The 23,618-nt window shown below is 44.0% G+C and overlaps 1 protein-coding gene across 1 annotated transcript in view; it reads right to left on the reverse strand.

The window, feature by feature from the left end:
• Positions 1-23,618, reverse strand: part of LOC146173773 (uncharacterized) — a 41,583-nt gene extending 17,965 nt beyond the window's left edge. The window contains exons 1-5 of the mRNA XM_084585267.1: positions 23,589-23,618; positions 16,464-16,564; positions 14,070-14,157; positions 2,516-2,674; positions 9-90 (exon numbers count right to left, since the gene is read on the reverse strand). Coding sequence (XP_084441393.1) covers positions 9-90; positions 2,516-2,674; positions 14,070-14,157; positions 16,464-16,564; positions 23,589-23,618 — 460 coding nt within the window. The remainder of the gene's footprint in view (positions 1-8; positions 91-2,515; positions 2,675-14,069; positions 14,158-16,463; positions 16,565-23,588) is intronic.

Below are 23,618 nucleotides of genomic sequence, written 5' to 3' on the forward strand. Positions count from 1 at the left end.
TATCTTACCTGTTGTGAGCTCTTCCTCACAACTTATTGCGCGTACTGTTTCATAGAGGACAGTCTCGAGCAAACCCTTTTGTTCTTTTGTCTGCAGGGGCTCGCAGTAAATAGAGCCTTGAGTTCAAGTATACTATTTCATATAGTGGAAACTATCTAGAAAGTGTGGCAATAACACTGGTCTTCGAAGAAGATAAAATTGTAGTATATCAAAAACAATAAAATGTTCTAAATTATTCATTCATTACGCTTAATTATCACATTTTTTCTAAACTGCAATCTCATTTTGTTTTTTTTCTCTGTCCTGCGAAGAGTTTGCAGATATTAAAATGAACGCGTCGCGAACATAATGCAGTCGCATGAATAAAATGGGACCCTTAATATGTATCATTGCCTAAGTACCGCTTTTGGTTCAGGTCAAGCTTGTTTCAGAATGCTTACACACGAAGGCCTTATATTATGTGTCCGGCCCTAGGCAGATATGTAGGGTTTGAATTGCTCCTCTTCTTTGCGCTCAGCCAGCACATAGCGGAAAAAAAGAGTTGCGTTGCGCCGACCACCGCAGCACCGCTGCACAAATGCGTAGCGTCATCTTTCAGCAGCAGCAGGAGCTATTGCAAGCACAGTTTATTTATTTATTTATTTATTTATTTATTTATTTATTTATTTATTTATTTATTTATTTATTTATTTATTTATTTATTTATTTATTTATTTATTTATTTATTTATTGTACCTCAAAGGCCCTTGTTATGGGGCATTACATGAGCATTACAGTTGTAGAGTTTGCAGAGAAAAGATATGGTAAAGTTTCCTAGCTTTACTCCGCTTTCTGCCGTTTAAATAAAAATTTTGTCGTCGTTCCAGCCTAGGACAGGATCTTTTTTTTTTAATTAGGCATACGGTAACTCGTACCAAACTATGATTTTATATAAATACTTATATTTACTTGTCTGCGAGTAAGGAAGACACAAGCTAAAAAGAACGACTGCCATTTATTAGCCCAACTCTAGAAGTCCGACTAGTAATTTGTGCCCTCTTGTTGCATATAATGCCTCGGATGTTAATTACAATGGTAAAAAATTATAACGACGCGTTATTCTTGATGGAGGGTTTGTGCCACCTTCCGCAAGTCGCTACGTCAATCACCTCACCAATAGGATATTGCGGTTATAGAGGCCACTCTCGGATTGAACTGGACAGTAAAATACGCCCTATTTCTATAACAAATATAACATTCCAAAGGTAAATGAATATTGTAGCTACTAAGATCTCCAGCGGGAATCCACCGGATCTACACTTAGTTTTCTGAACCAACCTTTGTTTTGCCTCCTAGGGCAAATAGTCAAAACGATTATTCGGACACTACTGCATAGCAAACCCACCTGCAGGATTTATTTCTATTTCTCTTTTCGTTTTACCACGAACTACTTGAACGGGAGGCCAGCTCGATATAAAGTATCCGCTCAGCTCCTACATGGGAGGATTTCTCACAGTAAATTCTCACTCTGTGTGACCAGCAGACCAGTGAAAAGGAGAGGGGACGGGCGTCACAGTAATGAAAAAATACCTTCATTCCAAAGTTTAAAAGATTCCCTATCACCGGGGAGACCAGCATAGGCTCGTGTTTGCGATCGGGGCTACCCCACAGCCCTGTCTTCAGCCCGCTAGAAACAAGCATGTTTTCGTCTGTGAGGATTCGGCGTTGGCCTTCTACCTCCTTATTTATTTACCAAGCAGCCTCTTAAAGACTAATTCACAAGTAAAAGGCGACCTCAGTCAGCCGCAGAGAACATCACGCTTTTCTTAGCTGCTTCTACAAACCATAAGCGGTTTACTCATGACGTCGAGAAGGGCGTTTCTATAACGTGCTAGCCATGAGCATGTCCATAGGGTGATACACAGAGCGGCTTAGTACCAGGAACGCCGCCAAGCGGACAACATTTCGATAATTTCGTTGCGGCATACAATACATCACGAGATGTACATTTTTCGCCAACCTCCCTACTACAGCTGAGGTCATGTCAGGAAAACTTGTTTCGAGAGTACATCCTGTTGCGAACTCAAAGTAAGCGATTAACATTGCCCATTGACACCATTTTGTTTTTAAATCCGGCCTAAAATCGGGCTGCATTTATAAAAATAATATATGCGTCAAGTGCTGATCGCCCATGTTTCAATCAGTGGTTTTAGCAGACTGTGCAATGTATTAGAGATACTGAGTCCGGCAGCCACAATAAATGGTACAATGAGACTTTCTAGAGTGATCTATTACTATCATATGTCCATATTGCTGAATCGTGTTTGCTTATTGCCGTCAATATTTACATGTTAAACACGACACTATATTTCTAGAAATACTTGAGAAGGAATCGCACTCGATGACGTCTCTGCTTCTTAGTTTTAAAGTAGACAAGATCACACCGTCTACCTCATGTTTGCTTATTCCATCAGCGCGTGAAAAAAGCAAAACATTTAAATAGAAAATTAAAAAGCATAAAACAAATTCAACTTACGTTAAGGTCGAAGGATAAGACGAAATTGAAAGGGTCGACGTATTTGACAGGCTTCCAAGACATGAGGCTCACGTAGTTCACATCATACGGCGCGGAGAAGTCTGCGGCTTCGGCTCGAACTGTGGTTGGCGCCATTGGCCCCAGCATGATGTCGATTCCCTTGAAAGAGCCATCAACAGTCGTTACACTTCATAAAAGCAAACGTTTCCTTTTTTGCAGACTTAGTAATAATTTCGGCGCATCACGGGTGTAGTGCACGCTGTGTGTTGCCCCGTGCACCGGCAGAACGAACGTTCGGCTTTTGTGTATGCTGTGCATCCCGCCAGGCTTTGACAGACTAAACACATTCCCCAACTCAGGGCAGTGAAGCTAGGGTGGCGACCGGAGAACTGGCGCCAGGAGGACGGCAATGAGGAAAGATATATGGGCCCCCGCAAGGCGCACTGCCCGTGTCATCCGAGCTGGAGCTGGAACGGGTACCAGCAACGATTGCCGATTTCTAGGAACTATTTGAATCTCGGAAGCTTGGAACTACGCAAAGCAGCAATGGACCCGGCCTCCTCAGATCACTCTCGAAGAGAGAGAGAAGTCGGAGAGAGCACGGTGGACGCAGGGAAGAAAGGAAGAGAACAGGAAAGACTGAAGTGGACTGTCGTGTTGAGAGTCCGCACTCTGAGTGATACGAAATGCCCGCAATCGTGTTAATACAATCATCATAACCTGGAAGTGTGGAATGGGGTCGGGCGTCGTCGGGGAATGCCAGGAGGGAGCAGCACAGGACATGCCTGACTACGGAGGTAAAAAAAGTTAGAATGGCTGTTAAGCACCATGATTTAGGCGCCAGGAAGGTATAAGAAAACAGACGAACGCATCATTATTGCAGCCGCTGCTTACCCTAAAAACGCCCCATTATGGGCTGTCACTCTTGATCAAGACACATTCATCTGATGTCACACCCAGCATTTTTTAATATCGATTGTTTTGGGTGGTAACCACGACAACTGTTATGTAATACTAATGAGGATTTTGTGTGGGGTTCCTTCTGATAAAAGAATACCCATGAATAATTTTTAAATAATACACTGAAAAAAGTGCGCAAAATAAATTACCGCCCTTATGAGGGCAATACTTGAATATATAAATATTCAAATTGTGCCGAGGGCATCGTCCCAGACATGAAGCGAGGCACACCCGCAGTAGTAGTTCTTGCCCTCCAGAAAATTAAGCTGTACGCTTTTTCAAGTATAGCTTGATAGAAGGCTTCCGCTGAAATATCTGTGTCGTTCAGGTCCATTCAACATTGTCCCTTCAATAAAAAATAGTATTAACTTCACGTCTTGAGCCATTATATAGAGCGCACTTTGAGGCATCACATTGTTGATGTCCATTAAATCTTAGCAATTCAAGCGTCTAGGAAGAGAAATGAAGATGGGCGTCAAAAGTAAGGATTTCAAGAAGTAGGTCGAGGGCCACCCAAGCACCCGTTTGGAAAAACGCAGATACACGGACGTAGCAAGAATACAAAAAAAAATAATTTAGAAACTTGAGAGAGAGACGGCTTTTCTTTGATACTGCTTTTGAACATCCGGAACGACGCTGAGTACGGCTTCTGAAAGGTGTTATCGCGGACACGATAGCGACGAGGCATTTATTACGCGATAGTTTGTACGGCTCGTTAAGACGAAATTGTGTCTCCAGGTCGGGGTCTTAACCCACATCAGATAATGACCTGCCGTAATAACATGAACGTAAGTTCGTCTCAAAATTGTCACACAACTGATTCGGATTCCCACTTATCATTTATTCGCTAGCAATGTTGGAGGCTAGTGTATGACACAGAACGGACCGACATCTGTGCTTTCAAATGTAGGCTGTTCTTTAGAGGTGCAGTTTTCCACCGTGAAGGTGGACAGATAGTTCGCCTTTCTTCCCCCTCCCCAACACACACACACAAACAAAGCAACTGAAGGCGCTTGACACTTTGCAAAGCTGGGCTAGTCTCACCATTACGAAAAAAATGCGGAATGAAAAAGTTGTGCTAAAGGCAGAATTGCATATACTTAAGGTGACAGTTACGCGTCCTCCTAGGATTCGCTCTTAGACCTCAAAATGCCGATTTCAGCTTTTTGTCTTAGTAAAGTTGGCCTAGGTAATTGGCTCCAACTAGGAAACAATAAACCCTGCCACAAATGACTCGTTACCGAGAATTCCGGAGTGATTGGCAGGGGAAACAATATACCCAACCCTAAAAACAGATTTGCGTATACTTTTAGATTTGTGATCCAGAGTGATATCGAAGTGCTATTTGCTTGCGATGGATATTTACCGCACTCGGGAGCCTCTAGGATGGCCTAAGCAAGACGGTCTAGATTTTGTTATGAGCAAGAAACTCATTAGGAGCGCACAATGCCTGGTAGCAGCAATAGCGGCGCTGGCGACGATGCATAAAGGACCGACCTTCAAGCTTTGAAACTTCCGTCTCTGACAAACTTGTTGATAAGAAGGCTGCGCGGAAGGCAGACTAAAGAATGCCTAGGACGGATTAGGACGAGGCAACTTCGGCCTACCATGCGCCGGCTCAAGCAACCTGTTTAACTGGGCCGTTGCCTAGTTTCCCCCATTTCGTTTAAGAACTACTTTTAAACAACCTTGCAATAGTGAAATAATGCAACTCACTCTAATATTCATAGTAATGGGATAGGTGCAATCTTCATATACGCAACAAAAAGTTCCATTCAACATTTTCTTGTGCTCGCACTTAGTTGCAAAGACTGCACCAATGGCTGAGTTTTTCTTACTACATAGCGAGAAACTACGCGATTGGAGGGTTCTTCCTCAGTTGTTTTATTTTTTAGCTATTATCTTTCGACATACGAAGGATTCACGTTCAGAATTGAGTTGCATTGAACAATAAAAATGCGTGCTTTCTCACTTTCAACTTATATGAGTATATTGTGAAAGAAGGCTATGTTGAGACGGCAAGGTCGTGACGGCAAGGCCAGCGATGCCTTGTCTAGCGTTTTAATCCGATGACAAAACCCAGGCGCGTGCCGGAGCCGGCGCCGCGGGACGATGATGATGGTATGTACAAATGAAAGAGGAAGATCATGGCATGTACAAATTAAAGAACATCCACGGAAGGCTCACACAATCTGCCCGGGGGGTCGGAAGCGGCCAGCCTGGCCGCTCCTAAGTAAGTGATGCATCGCGGCGCACAAACGGTTTCAGGCGAGACACATGAACAATTTCAGTTCCACGGTGGCGTCGATCAGCTGAGGGATCAACAGGCGTCACTTTGTAGTTCACTGGGGAAGTTTGGCTTATGATCTCATAGGGACCTACGTAGCGGTGGTGGAATTTGTCACTAAGGCCAGAGGTGCGCAATGGTGTGTAAAGCAGTACTTCGTCACCAGGACGAAAAGAGACCACTCGATGTGTAGAATCATAGCGAGTCTTGCGGACTTTCTGGCACGCTGCCGTGTTGAGTCGGGCAAGATGACGGCATCTGGCCACACGAGATAAGAACTGGGTAGGTACTGATGTGGAGTAGTCGGGCGTAGAGAAGAAGGAAGCGTCGAAAATTGTAGTGGGAGGACGGCCATAAACAAGGAAAAATGGAGAGTAACCGGTAGTTCGCTGTACTGCTGTATTATAGGCGAATGTGACGAATGGTAGAATAGTGTCCCAATTTCGATGATCTGGTGTGATGTACATTGATATCATGTCCGACAAGGTGCGATGAAATCGCTCAGTCAGACCGTTAGTCTGGGAATGGTAGCTTGAGGTTGTCTTATGAAGGGTGGATGAGGCGTGAAGAACTTCGGCAACGATTTTCGATAAGAAGGCTGTACCGCGGTCACTTAGGAGCACCCGAGGAGCGCCATGTCGTAATACAATTGATCGCAAAAAGAAATTTGCTACTTCTTCAGCGGAACCAGTCGGTACAGGTGCTGTCTCAGCGTAACGTGTGAGGTGGTCGACAGCTGTTATAATCCAATGATTACCCCCATAGGAGAGAGGTAGGGGACCATATAAGTCGATGCCGACTATGTCGAATGGCGTGGTGGGACAAGGAAGAGGTTGTAGAAGGCCAGCGGGCGAAGAAGTCAGCCGTTTGCGACGTTGGCACAGAGGGCAGGATGCGACGTATTTGGCAACGGTGGAAGATAAGCCAGGCCAAAAGAACCGTTTTCTCACGCGGTCGTAGGTTTTGTCAAAACCAAGGTGACCTGCAGTAGCGTCATCGTGGAGAGCCGCCAGTATACGTGGGCGAAGCACACGCGGCGCGACTGGGATCCAGCGAGTTCCATCAGGGCAATACACGTAGCGGAGTAGGATGCCATCTTCGAGCTTGAAATGGCTCAGCTGTCGGCGAAGCCTAGCATTGGGCGGGTCCGAAGCGCCGATAAGGCGGTCGATGATAGGACGGCAGTAGGCATCGGCTAATTGCTGTGAGCGGAAAGCGTGCTTGTTCTCAGAGTCGTCAAAACAAACGGTTGTGATATACGTCGGGCAAAGAGATGGTTGGCTCTGGTCAGAGGTGGAAATGAATTGTGAAGAAAAGCAGCAAGCGGATTCCGAAAGGGGACAGCGAGAGAGAGCGTTGGCGTCTTGGTGTTGGCGACCAGATTTATAAGTGATGTCGAAATGGTATTCTTGCAGGCGTAGAATCCAGCGACCAAGTCGGCCTGTCAGGTTTTTGAGTGAAGACAACCAGCAAAGAGCATGGTGGTCGGTCACAACTGTGAAGTGCCGACCGTATAGGTAAGGGCGAAATTTTTGGACAGCCCAGACGACAGCAAGACACTCCTGCTCGGTAATGGTGTAGTTTTTCTCAGCTGGAGTGAGAGTCCGACTGGCAAAGGCAATCACTTTCTCACGCGATGTTGCATCACGCTGCAGAAGTACAGCGCCAAGACCGTGCCCACTGGCATCGGTGTGCAGGATAGTTGGAGCGCTGTCACTAAAGTGGGCAAGAACAGGATCTGATGTGAGGGCGTGCTTGAGGTCATTAAAAGCAGTTTCGCACTGCTCAGTCCACACGAAAGGGCTGCGTGCTTTAAGTAGCTCATGAAGTGGTGCAGCTATAGTTGCAAAATGCCTTATAAAACGCCGGAAGTAGGACGCGAGGCCGAGGAAACTGCGCAAATCTGTAATCCGTTGTGGACGAGCAAAGTTCAAGACCGCGATTATTTTTTCAGGATCTGGGCGAATGCCGTCATGGCTGACCAGATGTCCCAATATTCTAATTTCCTTCTGTGCAAAGTGGCACTTCTTGGTGTTGAGCTGAAGGCCTGCCGAAGCGAGACAGGTGAGGACTTCATTCAGGCGCGTGAGATGGTCGTTAAAGGTTGCCGAAAAGATGACAATGTCGTCCAAGTAACACAAACAGGTTCTCCATTTGAGGCCACGAAGTACAGTGTCGATCATTCTTTCAAATGTGGCTGGTGCGTTACAAAGTCCGAAAGGCATAACATTAAATTCGTAAAGGCCATCGGGTGTTGCGAAAGCGGTTTTTTCTTTGTCGTCCTCGTGCATAGGTATTTGCCAATACCCTGAGCGAAGGTCCAAGGTCGAGAATTATTCGGAGCCTTGGAGGGAGTCAAGGGCGTCATCAATTCGCGGCATCGGATATACATCTTTGCGGTTAATTTTGTTGAGTGCGCGGTAATCAACACAAAAGCGTACCGAGCCGTCCTTTTTTTTAACTAGCACTACTGGGCAGGACCATGGGCTTGTTGAAGGACGAATTATATTGCGATGAAGCATGTCATTTACATTTTCTTCAATTACTTTTCGTTCAGAGAGCGAAACCCGATAAGGCCGTCGTCGAACGATAGAGTTACCTTCAGTAATGATGCGATGGTGCGCAACAATAGTCCGTCCCAGTGGTGTGGAAGTGGCATCAAAAATGGCTTGGTGGTGTCGAAGCAATGTCAGCAGTTCTTGGCGTTGGTTCGGCGTGAGTTTAGGATTAATAGTCTTTGCGAGAACAGAAAGAGAGACGTCTGACGAAACACGTTGCTGAGGCGGAGGGGCGGTGAGCACCATCAGGGAAAAAGGTTGAACATCCACCATACAATTCAGAGAAGTTCCTTTTGGGAGCACGAGGGATTCACGGGAAGTGTTAGTGGCCACTACTGTCGCTGAGCCGTTGTGGAACCGGACAAGACTTGACGGGAAGGCGATGCCGCGTGCAAGATGACTATATGATGGTGCTATGAGGACGTCCCCGTCAGTGATGTGTTCAGAAACAACAGTAAGTAGTTTTTCGCACTGAGGAGGCAAAACAGTATCGGCGGCGGCAACGAGGGGATGATGTCGTTCAGAAAAGTCAGATGAAAAATCGCTGTCTGTCATATGGATAACTCGGTCACCACAAGAAATTAACGCTGAAGCGGTTGACAAAAAATCCCATCCGAAAATCATGAGATGCGCACAAGGTGAGAGCACAGCAAACTGCAAATGATGGCGGATGCCGTCGATAACAACTCGTACGGTGCACTTCGCTGAAGGGCGCAAAGGGACGTTATTGGCTCCACGGAGTTGAGGCCCATCATATGGGGTTGTCACTTTTCGCAAACGGTAGCACAAATCAGCGTGAATGACAGAAATTGCAGCCCCTGTATCAATCAAAGCTTCAACCGGTATACCTTCAGCGATAACACCAATAACGTTATACGGGCGATCAGGAGGACTTTTAGTAAGTTCGCAGCGTGCAGTTTGACCTCCGGAAACTGCAACACTTAGTTTTCCGGATGGCGGACAGGGAGACCGGTTGCGGGGCGGAGAGGGGAAACTGAGCGGCGGTATGGGGATGTGGACCGGCGTCGGGATACATGGTTCCCACGAGGCTCAGAGGAAGATACTGGAGGTGGGGAGGATCGTCGAGGTGGGCTTGGAATAGACCGGCGTTGATAATATGAGGTTGAAGGCATGTCGCATTCGAAGGTGTCGTAACCACGGCGGTCATTCTGAAGGCGGCGACGACAGAAGCGGGATATATGTCCTCTAATTCCACAGTAATAGCAGACTGGTCGGGGGGGACGCCAAGGTGCGTAATTGGGTTGTGTCGGTTGAGCCATCGCCATTGCATTGATGTGATTGTATGTTGGTGCCGGTCGGGGTGGGGGATCCAAAGAAGGGGGGGATGCAGCGACGTGCGCGTAGGTCGGCGCTGGGCGGATTGCAGAAGGTTCGGATGTCATAGGGCGGCTGATGGTAGCTAACTCTTCTTTAATCATGTTGCGGAGAACGGCGTCATTAGGAGGTGCGGAAGAATGATCGCACCCATGTCGGCAGAAAGGATTGAGGGCTTGAAGCTCCTCTCGGATGATTGCTCGAATCATTGCCCGCAGATCAAAGTCAGCAGAGGTCGGAGCAGTTGCGAAGCCGGGCTGTAGTCGAGAGGACTGCAGCTGGTCGAGGCGTTGACAGGTCGTAATAATTGATTCGACACTTGAAGGATTCTGGGCAACTAAGGTGTGATATGCCATAGCATTGATCCCTTTTAAGACGTGGTGCACACGTTCAGGTTCCGTCATGGTGGGACTAATGCGCCGACAAAGTGCAAGAACAGCCTCTATGTAAGACGCATATGATTCGTCGGGACCTTGAATGCGGGAAGCGAGCTTGTTTCTCGCGATCTCAGACCGAACTGCCGGGTCGGCGAAGTATTGTCGGAATTGCTGTTTGAAAGTGGTCCAGTTAGTAGTGTGGGGTTCGCGATTAATGAACCAGTTTCTGGCGACCTCAATTCGATAGAACGAAACGTTGAGAAATTTTAAAGCATCGTCCCACCGGTTATAGGCACTGCAGCGTTCATATGTGTCAAGCCAGTCGTCCACGTCTTCGTCACGACGACCAGCGAACAGCGGTGGGTCGCGTTGACGTGTGGGCAGAGTCGGAGGCGTCGGTGCAGCTCAGGTAGAGGGTCCGGCCGGGTCGGGATTGCTCTCGGTGGATATGATTATGGTGGTAGTTGCCAAACGACGACCGGAACGTAGCTCCAGTGAGAGGCAGCAAGGGGATCGAACTCGACCTCCACCACTTGTGAAAGAAGGCTATGTTGAGACGGCAAGGTCGTGACGGCAAGGCCAGCGATGCCTTGTCTAGCGTTTTAATCCGATGACAAAACCCAGGCGCGTGCCGGAGCCGGCGCCGCGGGACGATGATGATGGTATGTACAAATGAAAGAGGAAGATCATGGCATGTACAAATTAAAGAACATCCACGGAAGGCTCACAATATTCATGAATTTTAGGCCCCCTAAAAAATAAAGTTGTTACTTAGCTAACAACGCTGTTATTCTGAATGCTTGCACTCTAAAAATATAGACGTGTTTCTCGGCCAGTTATTTAAAATTTAAATACAAAATGATAATTCCACTTAAAAATAGGCTATACATTCAATAAATTGTATCGAAGCGGCTCTGTCGCATTAAAAAAATGAATAAAATTTATTTCCCGCAATATTATATGAGAAAAAAAAAAGACTTTTTATCGACGCAGGTTACTCAAAAAGTCGGGAACTAGTTTAGTACCCGTCTATCACGGCTGAGGCTGCAGAAAAAGAAATAAAATACGGCGATGCATGGCAACAAAGTTAAAATAAGTGTTATACCTTGCGTTATATACCTTGCGCAAACTGTTCACCGATCCTTTTTACGAACTACTCTGCAGTGTTGTTGATGCTAGGCGTGCTTCTAAAGTCCAATACATGGACTATGATGAAGCGTCTTTGCAGGCGACGAAGGCCGTATATAAAACTTAGTTTTGGCACTACAGGGGCACAGCATTTCTTTCAACGGACACCCCTGATGAAATCCAGACTCTCTGCAACCGGACTCATGTACCCATTTTCACCGGTAAGTTATCGGCGGGGGCTTTCGAGCCTACCATCTCACGCAGCAGAGGCGTGCTCGGTTACACTGGGCCACGGCCGTGGTAGTAAGGGTGTACACAAGTAAACAAAAAAGTATTTTGACACTAAAATGTTCAAAAACAGTTATATTTCTGATCAATTATCACATTTCTGCATTGAAAGAATATGCTTGATCTTAAGCAGGGCACAGATCCACATTGGGACATCTAAAACAATGAATATTGTACTCATCAGATCGTTGTGATATTCTCTGTTAACTTGTAAATATATGAATGCGGTTTTTTTTTTCCAAGGTGTTGAAGATACAAGCCGTCTCTTCCCTCTCTCTCTGTCTTGCTAAAACCAGTCTCCATTCTACAGCATGCAGATACAATTTGCGGCTAACAAACAAAAATCATCATTGTCCTACGCAGGGATCAATTCAAGAATTCAGAAAGAGGTAAAGAAGATGTGTTGTCTGCAAAAGGAGATATCCTGCCTAGGACGATGACGGCGATTTCTAGGGCAATTAAACCTGACGAACCACACAACTCCTGCCTGACCAGTATACAGGGTGTTTCAGGGAATATTTAGATTATTCTAAAAATTTCATCGGTTCAATAAAAACAATTGTTTACTTTTACAAACTCTCTGCTGCGATGGACACATTGTGCTGAAAAAATGCATTCAATACCCGAATAATTTTTGAAGCTCACTAATCATGTTTTTTTATTCACAATACTGTTAAAGTCCCGGACAGCAGTATTGTAAAAGAGTGCACGCTCACCATGACGACAGTATGCAAAAGCAGCAGGCTTATACAGAATAAATAGACCTAAAAATGGATCATAATTGTTAGTGCACGCAAATGTCAATCGACAGCTGGTTTTAGTTTAATAGTTAAAAACAGAAGTAGGAATTGGAACAAGTCAGTCCTGCTATGCGGTACGTAAACATTTAATGGATGGTCAGTGCGATCAGAGATTTATAATGAGGGCGAATATGTTGAATTCGAAACGTGCAAGTGTTGTGACAGAGGTTGCAGAGATATAGAAGTAAAAAAATGCGCCTGCGCTGTTCAAGTGTTTGCATATTTAAGAAGGTACGTTGCTGTGCAATACTGTCGTCTGTGTAGTTGCTGTGAAACGGATCGCACGATTCCAGGGAATGCGTTAATTAAACCTGGCATATCACTTATATTGTTCGTTGTTTCGTGGTTACTTATAGTGAGAAGCTCAATATCATGAACCAGATGACGCCATATAAATTTTTTGAAACAAAGAAAATCTGATTTTCGTCAGCCCTGCATTGAGAGAAAATCCGACGCATTTTTCGAAAGAAACCAAAGCTGACTGCAAGAGGGGCACTGGACTCTCGGTACACAAGCGATATCTTGTTAGGTGTGAGCAATTGCAACGGCGGCCACTTAGACCTGCAAGCGGTCTTGCATCACGTTATTTGCGTTTTACGTTAGGAGATGCTGGTGCGCTGTTTTCTCAAAGCGCACGTTTGCTCATGACTTTGCATTATTTTGTCCCAAAGCTTTTGTGACTTTTCCCTGTTCTTTTGATGCGAGCACACAATAAAAGAGCCCATTTCTTAATAAGCACTTTGAGTGCCTTTTTGTTTGCTAGCCCTGTTTTTGCTCTGTTTTCTCTTACAGTGTGGATGCACAGACTGCAACACCATTGCTCATTATTCCACAGGTGAAGTGCACTGTAAATATTAAGTTCGTCCAAAACGGTGTAAACGCATAAACAAATGAGTTGGCTTACCCCTCTTTGCACCATGCCGAGAAATCCAGAGAAGGTTCCATTCGATTTAGAGCCCCATATGCGTTCTGGTGGGAACAGCATTTGCGACCTTTATCGAAATAGAAAAGAGGAAGAAAAGAGTTAGCACTGCACCTGTTAAAATCAGTTGAGTCCTGAGCAAACACGCGCGAGTTTAAAAGTTGCATTGTGTTCACGTTTTGTGTTCCGACAATAGTCCACATAAAAACGTTTCACCGTCTTTCATCAGTGGCACCACATTCTAAGCACAGTCAGACCTTTTTTATCGAAATCGGCGAATTTTAAATTAAAAAAGGTGAAAAAGAAAACATAGCATTCGTCGCTACCAAACGCGGATTTTGTTAAGTAAACTGTACCGAAACTGCCGAGTGCATCCAGAATACTAGGCTACATAAACCACTCAAGCAAGAATCCCATCATCTGGTCGTAAACGTAATGCGTTGTAATCAAGCAGAAGGAAAATTTAAAAATTTCATCATGTATTGTGAGGCCGGAAACCCCATCCAGGTCCGTGCTCAGTATCTTTTCGAGAAGCCTGTGCGCAAGTTAAACATTTTCTGTTTTTGCTTCATGAATCCATTCATTAAGACAGATAAAATACTGTAAAGGTGATTGTTAAGCTCAAAAACTAAACGCGCAGTGCAGCTATCAGCTTGAGTTGACTGCCATTTTGCTGCCGAAATGTGTTCAGTCGTGGAAAGCTCAGGATCTAGGCCGTATGCCCAGACAACAATTATTGTTCTCTACCTCCCACAGAAACAACGTAGAGCACACCGAGAAGTTGTTTGTGCCTGTAGCATGGCACAGGTGCCAGAGAGAATGCGACAACGCGTTCACATTTTGGGTTGTATATGAAAATGCCTGCGATATCGTGATGTGGGACGGACATCTACGCAAACGAAAGCCGCAGATGGTCGCGATAGGGACGTAACACAGGTGACGTCAGGCTGCAGCCATGGGTTAATGACAGTGGCCAGGGAAGCTGACCTGCACGGTGCACATTGAGTCAGAATCATGTTCGCAACCGTATACTGTGTGGGCGATTCCTCTGCCCGAGGGATGCGCACGACAAACACACAGTGGGCCGTATGATAAACATCTTTAATCTCACAGGGATCGGGGATCGTCGAAGTCGGTGTCGTCGTCCGGGTGGCTGCGGGTCGTTGAGCGCGCCGGAACGAAGAGCCAGGGACCAAGGAGCCAGAGACCAAGAGAGAGCGAGACGGCGGCGCGTGCCTTCTTTTATAGCCCCCTCGCGCGGGACCGGTTATCCCCGCGCGAGCGGGGAGAGGGAAACAGGCACGCGCGCAGGGAGCATTGGGAAGTGGCGCGGCCTTCGAATGCGCGGCGCGCCACGAGCCCTACAACTGTTTATCTGCTACGAATTTTATTGGACGCCCCCACGGGATGCGCGGTGTAAACCTCTGATGGAAGCTGAGTGCCTTCGCGCACATACACGAACGATTGTGCTCATTGATAAAAGCAAAATGAAACCCGCGGTTTTCGCTGCACAGTTTAAGATTTTGCTCTTGAGAGTTTTGACCCATAATTTTAGACGAGCCTGGAGATGAAAACACAAAGGTTCAGCGGTTATGCAGTTGTGCATACCCTGAACACAAGGTTTGGCGGCGGGGAATGCGATGGGGGTGCTTAGCCTTAGCGCCTTAGCGGTTTCTCTGGAGAACCCTCTTAAAACGTTGAGATATGCCGCTCATATGAAAAGAAAATAATCTACAACTGGAAACGAGCTCCCAGCGCGAGTGCGTTAAACTGATAGCGGAAATTAACCTTTTTTTTGCGACACTGAATTATAAAGGTAGGAGCAACCTCCAAGGCACAAGACTATAAATAGATAACGTGGTCTGATGTGGATACAAGCCTAGAATACAAGATAAGAAGTAGGTAATTTGTTCTTTTTTTTTTATAACAGCACAATGCGTTCAATACCCTTCAATCATGTAGAGAAAGCAGCCTTGCTTTGTCTACAACGCTCTATGTTTAGCAATCCAGCGACGCTTAGCGCACACAGATTATCTTCTTGATTTTATGAAAAAGACGTAGCCAAGAGATGCTTATTATTTTGACAATATGACGGGATAGGCTGTCAGCTTCCCCACCGACTCCATTCTTGAGAGCCCGCGAGCCCCTGAAGGAATACAGGGAAACGACACAAACTATGCTAGTGTAGAGTCGGTGTAATTTATTACACTTGCAAATATTATATGCGGATTGGACGACCACGCCTAAAACTTCAACAAGGTTTTTCTAACCTAATGGTTAAGTAACACGAGCACCCGAAATAACAGCTTCGAAAGGGGGGTACGGAGTTTTGGTATAACGTTTCCACTGGTCGAGAATGGTGGCAGGTATTTCCCGTGTTCGCCGCATTGTTCTGGTATATCCATCGCTAGGCCTGTGCCGCGGGAGGCAGCATAGCCCACGATATTCAGCGTGGAAACAAAAGACGGGCGTTCGTATGTAACGGCTTTTCCCGTTGGCAAAGAACTTTTGTGGACATGTCATTTTCCCTGGCAGCTGCGTGACACGCATAGCTGGTTACGTTCCCGGCAGGACCCAAAAAGGCCTTCTTTTATGGCGGCATTGCCTTTACACGTTAGATGGTGCTCCCGCCGCTGTTTCCACTTATCCCTTAGGGTGGCGTTTTCGCCCTCGTCCAGCTAGAGATGCTCTGACGCTTGATAGGGTGGTGGTGAGCCGCACAGTTTCAAGGGGGAAAGTGGATTCCCATAAGATGCTAGAATTACATTGTGACCTACAGTAGCCACCTGAATAGGAACGGGGATCAATTTACTTTTTTACTCACTTCCTGAAATAAACAATAAAATAATTGTGCCAATTTCGAAGTGCCGACACCATATTTTTTTAATGAATTCATTTATGCTAGCCGCGCTATTGTATGCCAAACGTACAGAATTCAGAACGTTAGATCACGAATTTAAGAACACTAATGGTCTACAAGAATAGAAATGATTCACAATTTAGAAATGCGACCACAACTCCGTTTCCAGTGTATTCAATCAATTTATTGGCAGCAGGTAAGAAGTTATTATTTATATCAGCAGTGCACGTTCCAGGTAGTGACAATTATTATTTCACTCTGTGCTGCTAACGCTGCATGATGCATGCAGAGGTGCAGATTTCTCCCATCTATTGTCGCCTGACCTTAAGAAATCTGCTAAGCCAAATTTTGAGACACCTTGTTTTAAACGCGCTTCACTTTACAGGCTGTCCGATTGCAAAAGACAAGTGCATCATAAAAAAAGATACCGTACTTCATGCCAAACTGTCGCACCAGGCCATCCACCACGGCGCCTAGTGGTCCTGTAATTATGGTTCCATTCGGAAATTCCTCGTAGTGAACGTACGGAACAATCTGCGTAAGCAAGAAGTGAATTCAGTAATAATTTATTAGAACTTTCTCTCTCATGGCTACAGTAACAACCACTATTGCGTTGAGTGACAGACATTAGCAACATAATATAATTCTATTTTCTCACTGAATGCTCTAGGTTATTGAAATAGTGATTAAACTAATTAAATGGTTATACTCGTCATTGTGATTAGGACCGTACGCTGGCACCAGTCCTTGTCAGAGGGAAATATTGTAGTTCGGAGCGGAATCTATTGAATAAAAAAGTTTACCATGGTCCGTTTTTTCTTCTTTTTTTTTTGGGGGGGGGGGGAACTGTCTGCAGAACATTGCAATAATTTACACCTGATTTGAAAGTACTTCTGGCAGCGCCTCTGAGTGAGCGTGATAGTACAAAAAGTTGTGTTCCTTCTCTGTACTGCTGTTTATTGCGCTTTTAAACGTTTCAGAAGACAAAGCACCATAGGAACCTACTATGCTTTCGCTGACGCATTTAAATTTGAGAGGGTCGTGCTTAGAACAGAAAGCATATTCACTATTTTATCTCAGCTTTCTAACAAGAACTTGGCTAAATACCCGACCTGCGTCCTGACTCTTTATTGAACACGAAATGGCTGCTAGCTTAATGGCCAAGGTGTCAAAAGGCTTATACATTGTTTCCTAACACCTACTAGCTAGGGTCAACCATAAGCCGGAAATCAGCGTGCGTTGCTTTAGCATTGGTTACAGTATAAATGATCAAGGCAGTACAGATGATCTTCAGGAAGAGACTCAACACAAGAGGAAGGGTTTACATATAATACTCCCCTTAATATAAAAAATTAAAGAGTTGAAGGACTAACCTAATTAATAATGCAACTATTAATCTCTAGAATGCCCATAATATCAGCCTCGCTGCACAGCCGATCAACACTTAACATACAGAGGCATCTACCATAGCTTTTATAAACGCAACACTGTAAACATTATGTTAACCTTTTGCTACAGGCAAAGAAAATATGAGGCTCTGTATAAGTCCTTCTTTTAGGGGTCTAATTGTTGAAAACAAATGCGTGAATGGCTATGTACATGGTTTCTTAACTTAGTGACATTTGAATTGCGAGCGCTAATCTCGCTTTTCGGTGGAGTTTCTTTTTAAATTGGAATTGTCGTGAAAACGCTGCTTCTATTCATATTTCTTTTTTTCTAATTCGTCGCACTCTCTCGTAGACTTTAACAAATACCGATGCATTTCTTCTGAATGGGGGCGCGATTTTTGTCTACAGAAAAGATTGCACCGAAATTTCTTAGCATATCGGCTCTGACTCGGCAAAATTTGAAATGTATTTTAGCTGCGGATCTAGTTGCAAAGTAATCCGAGTTAATGTTTTTGAAACTGTTTGGCCTTTTTGTCCATTGATACAACAAAGATACGCTTAAAAACTAGCATAATTTGGTAGGGCCACCGTAATAATATCTACAAGGAACTGAGCTCATCTAAAATTACTGCTCGCCACCTCTTTTGCCACATTGAGAAATGATTATTTCATATCTTCACCTCACTGAATGTGATATGCCTGTATTACACACTATATGAGGAAATTATGCGTAATGTGTAAGCTAAACGAACGATACATACTGCGGTTAGCATTAGGATTCGCTTACTTTTCCAACGTTGAAGCGCAGGCAGCCTTGTTCAAAAATACAGGGCTCACTACTATTCGGCACAAACATTTTTACCATAGGGTGAGGTCTCGATTCGTGGCCAGGGAATGAATGAACATCATGGAGTGTTTGGAGTATATAAAGCGTTTGGTTTCGCTCAGAAGCGCAATTCTGCTCTTAATGACAGTGTCGTTTAGATCCTTGATCAGATGGTCCAAAGTAGAGCCATGTACTTGTGAGCAAACAGGAATTTTTATCTTGATCTGCCAGGACTCCCGCTCGGGCTATTGGAAATCGAAACGCTTTTTATTTGGCCACAAACTACACAGGTTGATATCGGCTCACAAGCAAGGTAATTTTTCCAATAATAAACATGTTCTCGTTGTTTTTTATGGTAGAAAACCTGCTGTCGCAAAAATGAAAAATTCGCCTACAGCTGTCCCCTCCTTCACAATGAGAATTTTGCAGTGATGAACAGTTGTACTTTTTGAACAGCTGTGCCAGACAGAATCAGTGCCACAAGGCAACGGCCCTCAAATTAATTTGTTAATCTGCCCAAGAAAGGAAAGTCTTTGAATACGAGAATATACATCGGAAGCTAAGGGGGGGGGGGGGTGTTTTGAAATTCGCTTTTGGAAAAGGATATTAAAATCAGGAACGCACGCAATGCACTAAACCGAACAAAATCTATAATGAACAAACAGCTTGTAATTATGTAATAAAGAACAGTGAAACAAAAATAAGAAATTCAGAGAAACTTCACACGCTCTCAAAGGAAGATTGCGCGCCTGATAGATGCAGTCGAAGGGAGATTATAGAACAGCTGAATTGAACTTGCTAAAATTTTTCTACAAAATGTAGTAGGTGGAACAAACCGCGATGAAGGAATGTAGTTTGCGTTTTAACTATTTACAAGTTTAAAAGAGGCAGGTAGATTTATTCTGATACAGTTAACCACAGACAAAAGCAGGATAGAAAACAAAATAATCAATTATATTTTATTCGTGTTGGAACGCATTTCATGTCCTTAATTATGATTTCTTAGGCAGCCGTTCATTTCCCTATGCCTTGTTTGTCAATAGCTCTACAAGGGAATTGTTTGTTCTGGCACTGTTACATCTGTGGTCAGCGGCTAAAAGCCCCGAACATTCCACGCTCTGACCATCTCTGTAATGTTTTCGCTGCCATTTTTTTTTTACTTTTGCGGTAGCTTGAGTGAAAAAAATTATGAGGAAATTTAGCGATAAAGTAGTGAAAGGTGAAAACCTGAGTGCCGCATTCTGCTACGCAACTGATATTAATTAATTTTGTTTAATTATTCAATTTTATAAACATATATAAATTATCTAACTAACTAAATATTTATTTAATTAATTATTGACTGTGTAAATAAATAATGTCTTTTTTAGCCATCAATCAGTATTTAATTACTTCATTCATTAATTATCGTCCAATTAGTAACTGATCATTGATTGACATATTGCCATATAAAGCATGCAAACGTGCATATTGTGGTGCTGCTCTGTGATTGGTCGAGACCTCCATGACGTCATCGCGCCTCGGCCAATCAGAGCAGCCGCAAAAGCGGGATACATTTTGTCCATGACAGCATGAGCCATTAAAGGCTTTCGCCTTAATACTCAAGCATTTGCTCAAACAAACAGAAGTTGCTTGAAGCAATAACAAGGGAGAATCGTGGGCTTATATGTAGTCAGTGCTGCAGCTGTACTTGAAAAGTGGCGGTCGTGTACTCGAGTCCCCCGGTAGCCGTTTGCTTCCTTTTTGTAAGCTTCTTCAGTTTCCATTCAGACAAACACAGGTTAAAAACACCGGTTCTGCCCCAATCAGCATCATAAATGAAATACAGCACATATAATGATGCTTCTATTAATCTAAATGTTTTCACGTCAAAAGAAGTTTTGCAGAACAGAGAAAAAAAGAAGAAAAAAGTGCAGGCATTGCTCTCACTGGGGAGGAGGGTCTGAATCCAAGGTTCATAACTGATTCGGTGAGCGAAAACCACAAAGGAACTCCCTCAATAGCTACAGCATTACTGCTCTTCTTTTTGTGAATGTTGTGTGTTTGATGTTTGGTTGATTATTATTTGCTGGTGCGTGTTGGATGATTCTATGATAGCGTGACGCCACAGTATTGAGAGCACTCCAGGAAATCCGCTGTAGCCACTGCAGTTGGGCACTGATTTGGTGTTTCCTTGTCTCGTGCGGCTGCGAGCACTGCAGTGTAGAGAGAGCACAGCAAAGCACAGATAGGGCGCTTTAAAAAAAAATCATTTTTCTCGCTTATAAAAAATGTATGTGGTCTAAACTATATGAAGAAAGATGCGACTGAACTGTATTGTACAGCGTACCACTTCCTATCTTTATACTTGCCTGAGTCGGTGGGATACGTTACTTTTTATGATACCTACGCCAAAACCTTTTTTTTTTCATATCCTGTGTGTTTGTACTGGTACTATAAGGTGGGAGACGGATGTCAAACGTGGAAAAAAGGAAGATGAATGAGCCCTGCAGAGGCTAAGTTTCTGAACCTTAACGAGCGATAGACACCCATTTGTTTGCGGTCAGGAGCGGTCTGAAAAAATGCGCAACGCATGCAGAGAATCTGCAAACTATTGACGAGCAAAGTGTGCCACATATTCGGTGCTTTCAGACACATTGTCATAGAACGTCCGTATGGACGCAGTATATAGATATAGGTCGCTCCGCGTTTGCCATAGCCTATGCTCGCTATTGATGTGAATGACTCTTTTCCTTGAGTTTTGATGTAGAAATATATTTTTATTCTTTATTGATTTATATTTCGGTATTATCATTTTCTTTATGCACTGTAATTCTTTTTTTACTCATAAGTCTAAAGTAGAAAAAGGAAAAGTCTTGTCTAACTGAATGCAGATGATGGCAGGCCTCCAGCGAAATTTTAATTCTTGCCTAAATAAATTTTGGCAGTCCATGTTTCTCTGTTCTTTTTCACGACCATAGAGGAGAGCTTTGTGTGTTTCGAACTTTTAGAACATAAATTCTTCGTCATTAACGTTTCTACAGCTACACCTCCTTTCTGTTCGCGATATGCCCAATAATAACGAAGGTCTTGCTCTCATAATGGAAGAAAATCGATTATGCCGAATGCATCAAAGTGTCCTGTCGTGCATGCGGTCACTCATCATTTCTACGTTAACAGTGGAGATGAAAGGAAAATATACTTCGACAGTCATGTTTCTAGAGTCTAACAAGATTGCTGTTGGCGGTCTGTACTATTGCGTTAAACTTCTCTGACTCATCATTCACGTCCCTGTCCAAAACTTCCACGAAAACTGAACTCTTTCTTAATCTGATTTCGAATTGAGGACGAGACTCATTCGAAGTCAGAAATGTAGTTGATGGGGACAATGTTAACGATACAGAAGCGCAACGATTACAGGTACACGCGGGCATAAAGTACATATATTTTAAAATTTTTAAGGTTTAAGTCTACGGCACAATTTCTTTAAATGTGACATGCAGTTCGAACAGAAGCAGCATTGTCGTACGCGATGTTGCGATTAGTGACTAGAACTGCAAATCAAGCTTGAACATTCGTAGCTCTGATGAACCACAGAGCGGATAGTGATCCTTGATTGCTTCAGTGAGAGGGAAGTGGTGGATAATTTAGAAATTGTTATGTCCGCGAATGCTAATTTTTCAGATGCAATCTGCCATGATCATTGATCTATGGCTGACAGGACTTGTGTTAGTATTGTAAAAGGCTGCAGTCATTCATTACCGACCCCTAGATTAAAGAGTTGATACAGCGGGGGTTCCGTCTCACATATCCTGTAATCAGTTTAATGTCTCTTAATGTAAGAAGTTTTCAGTCCATGCATTTTATGCAGTGACCTTTGGATATGACCTAAAATGTTTTGACTTTTACTTGTGGCGAGTATATGCAGGCGTAAAACTTTAAGGAATTATTAACGCTATTTTGTGTGTAAGAACAAAACTAAGTTGAGAATTTAGCCTTTAGTCGTGCAACTATGCAAGAGCTTGATGCGAGATGTTTTCGGAACACGACATCACTATAGAAATAAAGTATTCATGCGTTTTTTGACCACGAAATATTTAATGAAAGTATTTTATGTATGGTGTGAAAATTTTCAAAATATACTGTCCTGCGCTATAGAATTAGATCACGAAGAAAAATTGAAAACATCGCTACATGGCGATAATCGCATATTATTAGTTTTTATTTCGATTATGTCATTACTTATTTTATCTTCCACATCAGTATTGCTAGGTCATTATCCATCTTGTAATTACGCTTTAATATTGGTTGGTTGGTTTGTGGGGTTTAACGTCCCAAAGCAACTCAGGCTATGAGTTGCTTTGGGACGTTAAACCCCACAAACCAACCAACCAATATTAAAGCGTAATTACAAGATGGATAATGACCTAGCAATACTGATGTGGAAGATAAAATAGTATTGCACACAGATGTATAATTGATGAATAACAATCTGCTGACCAAATTCGTGAGAATTGCTTACATCTCCCTACGAAAGCATGGCCTTGCTACCAACACACCATGACTCAAATCACTATGCTGAACAGATTTGTCAAAACAGCGCACAGATTGTGTTGCAACCGCCTACATGTTAGTCAACGTCCTTTTTTGAGCGACCGTCCGAATCTATGATGACGGCAGCAGAAGCGAAAGTGTGAAAGCCGCAACGACGATTACCCAGTGGGAAAACTATCTGCAGCCGTCATCTTTCGGCTGAACAGACTATATGGAGAAGTACTGAAAAAATACTGCAACACATATACGGAAACACGACGAACTTTAAATGCAACGGGAGATACACTGCATGATAAACTTACTTTTGTCGAGCGTATTGCTGTAGTGGAGTCCCGATTCGCGTGCAGCTGCGGGAAATTTGCTAATTCGGCTTATCTTAATAACTCGTTTAAACAAATGCCGATAGAGGCCTCGTTGAAGAGAAAACCCGACGTCGGCGACGGCACTGCGAGAGAAATATCCCGACCATGGAGCTGGCAGGGACCGCTGGCTGCTGAGATGGCCGCGCATTGACTTTAATTGTTAGGGTCGCCTGCCGTTACGTTTGGTATGAGCTGCCCACTCGTTCTTCTGCAGTCATATCGGACTGTGATATCAGTCAGCTTGCAAGACTATTGATTCACGTTATCCCTTGTTCACACCGGCATGTTGATAGGGCTTGGTTAGAGTGGTACTCTATATCTAGGGCTGTCGCGTCATGCCCTAATAGGCATAGCTTATGTGCCCCCACATAGTTTCGCATGCGGAAAAAGTTCGAAAAATGCACCGTGTTAGGCTTTTGACCACTTAGCGCGTTTATTAAGTGACTTACCTTTGAACATGGTAAGCTTAGGAGAACCAT

This window comes from Amblyomma maculatum, chromosome 11 (genome assembly GCF_055883805.1).
Source record: "Amblyomma maculatum isolate TAMU_Amacu chromosome 11, ASM5588380v1, whole genome shotgun sequence".
NCBI classification, from domain to species: domain Eukaryota; kingdom Metazoa; phylum Arthropoda; class Arachnida; order Ixodida; family Ixodidae; genus Amblyomma; species Amblyomma maculatum.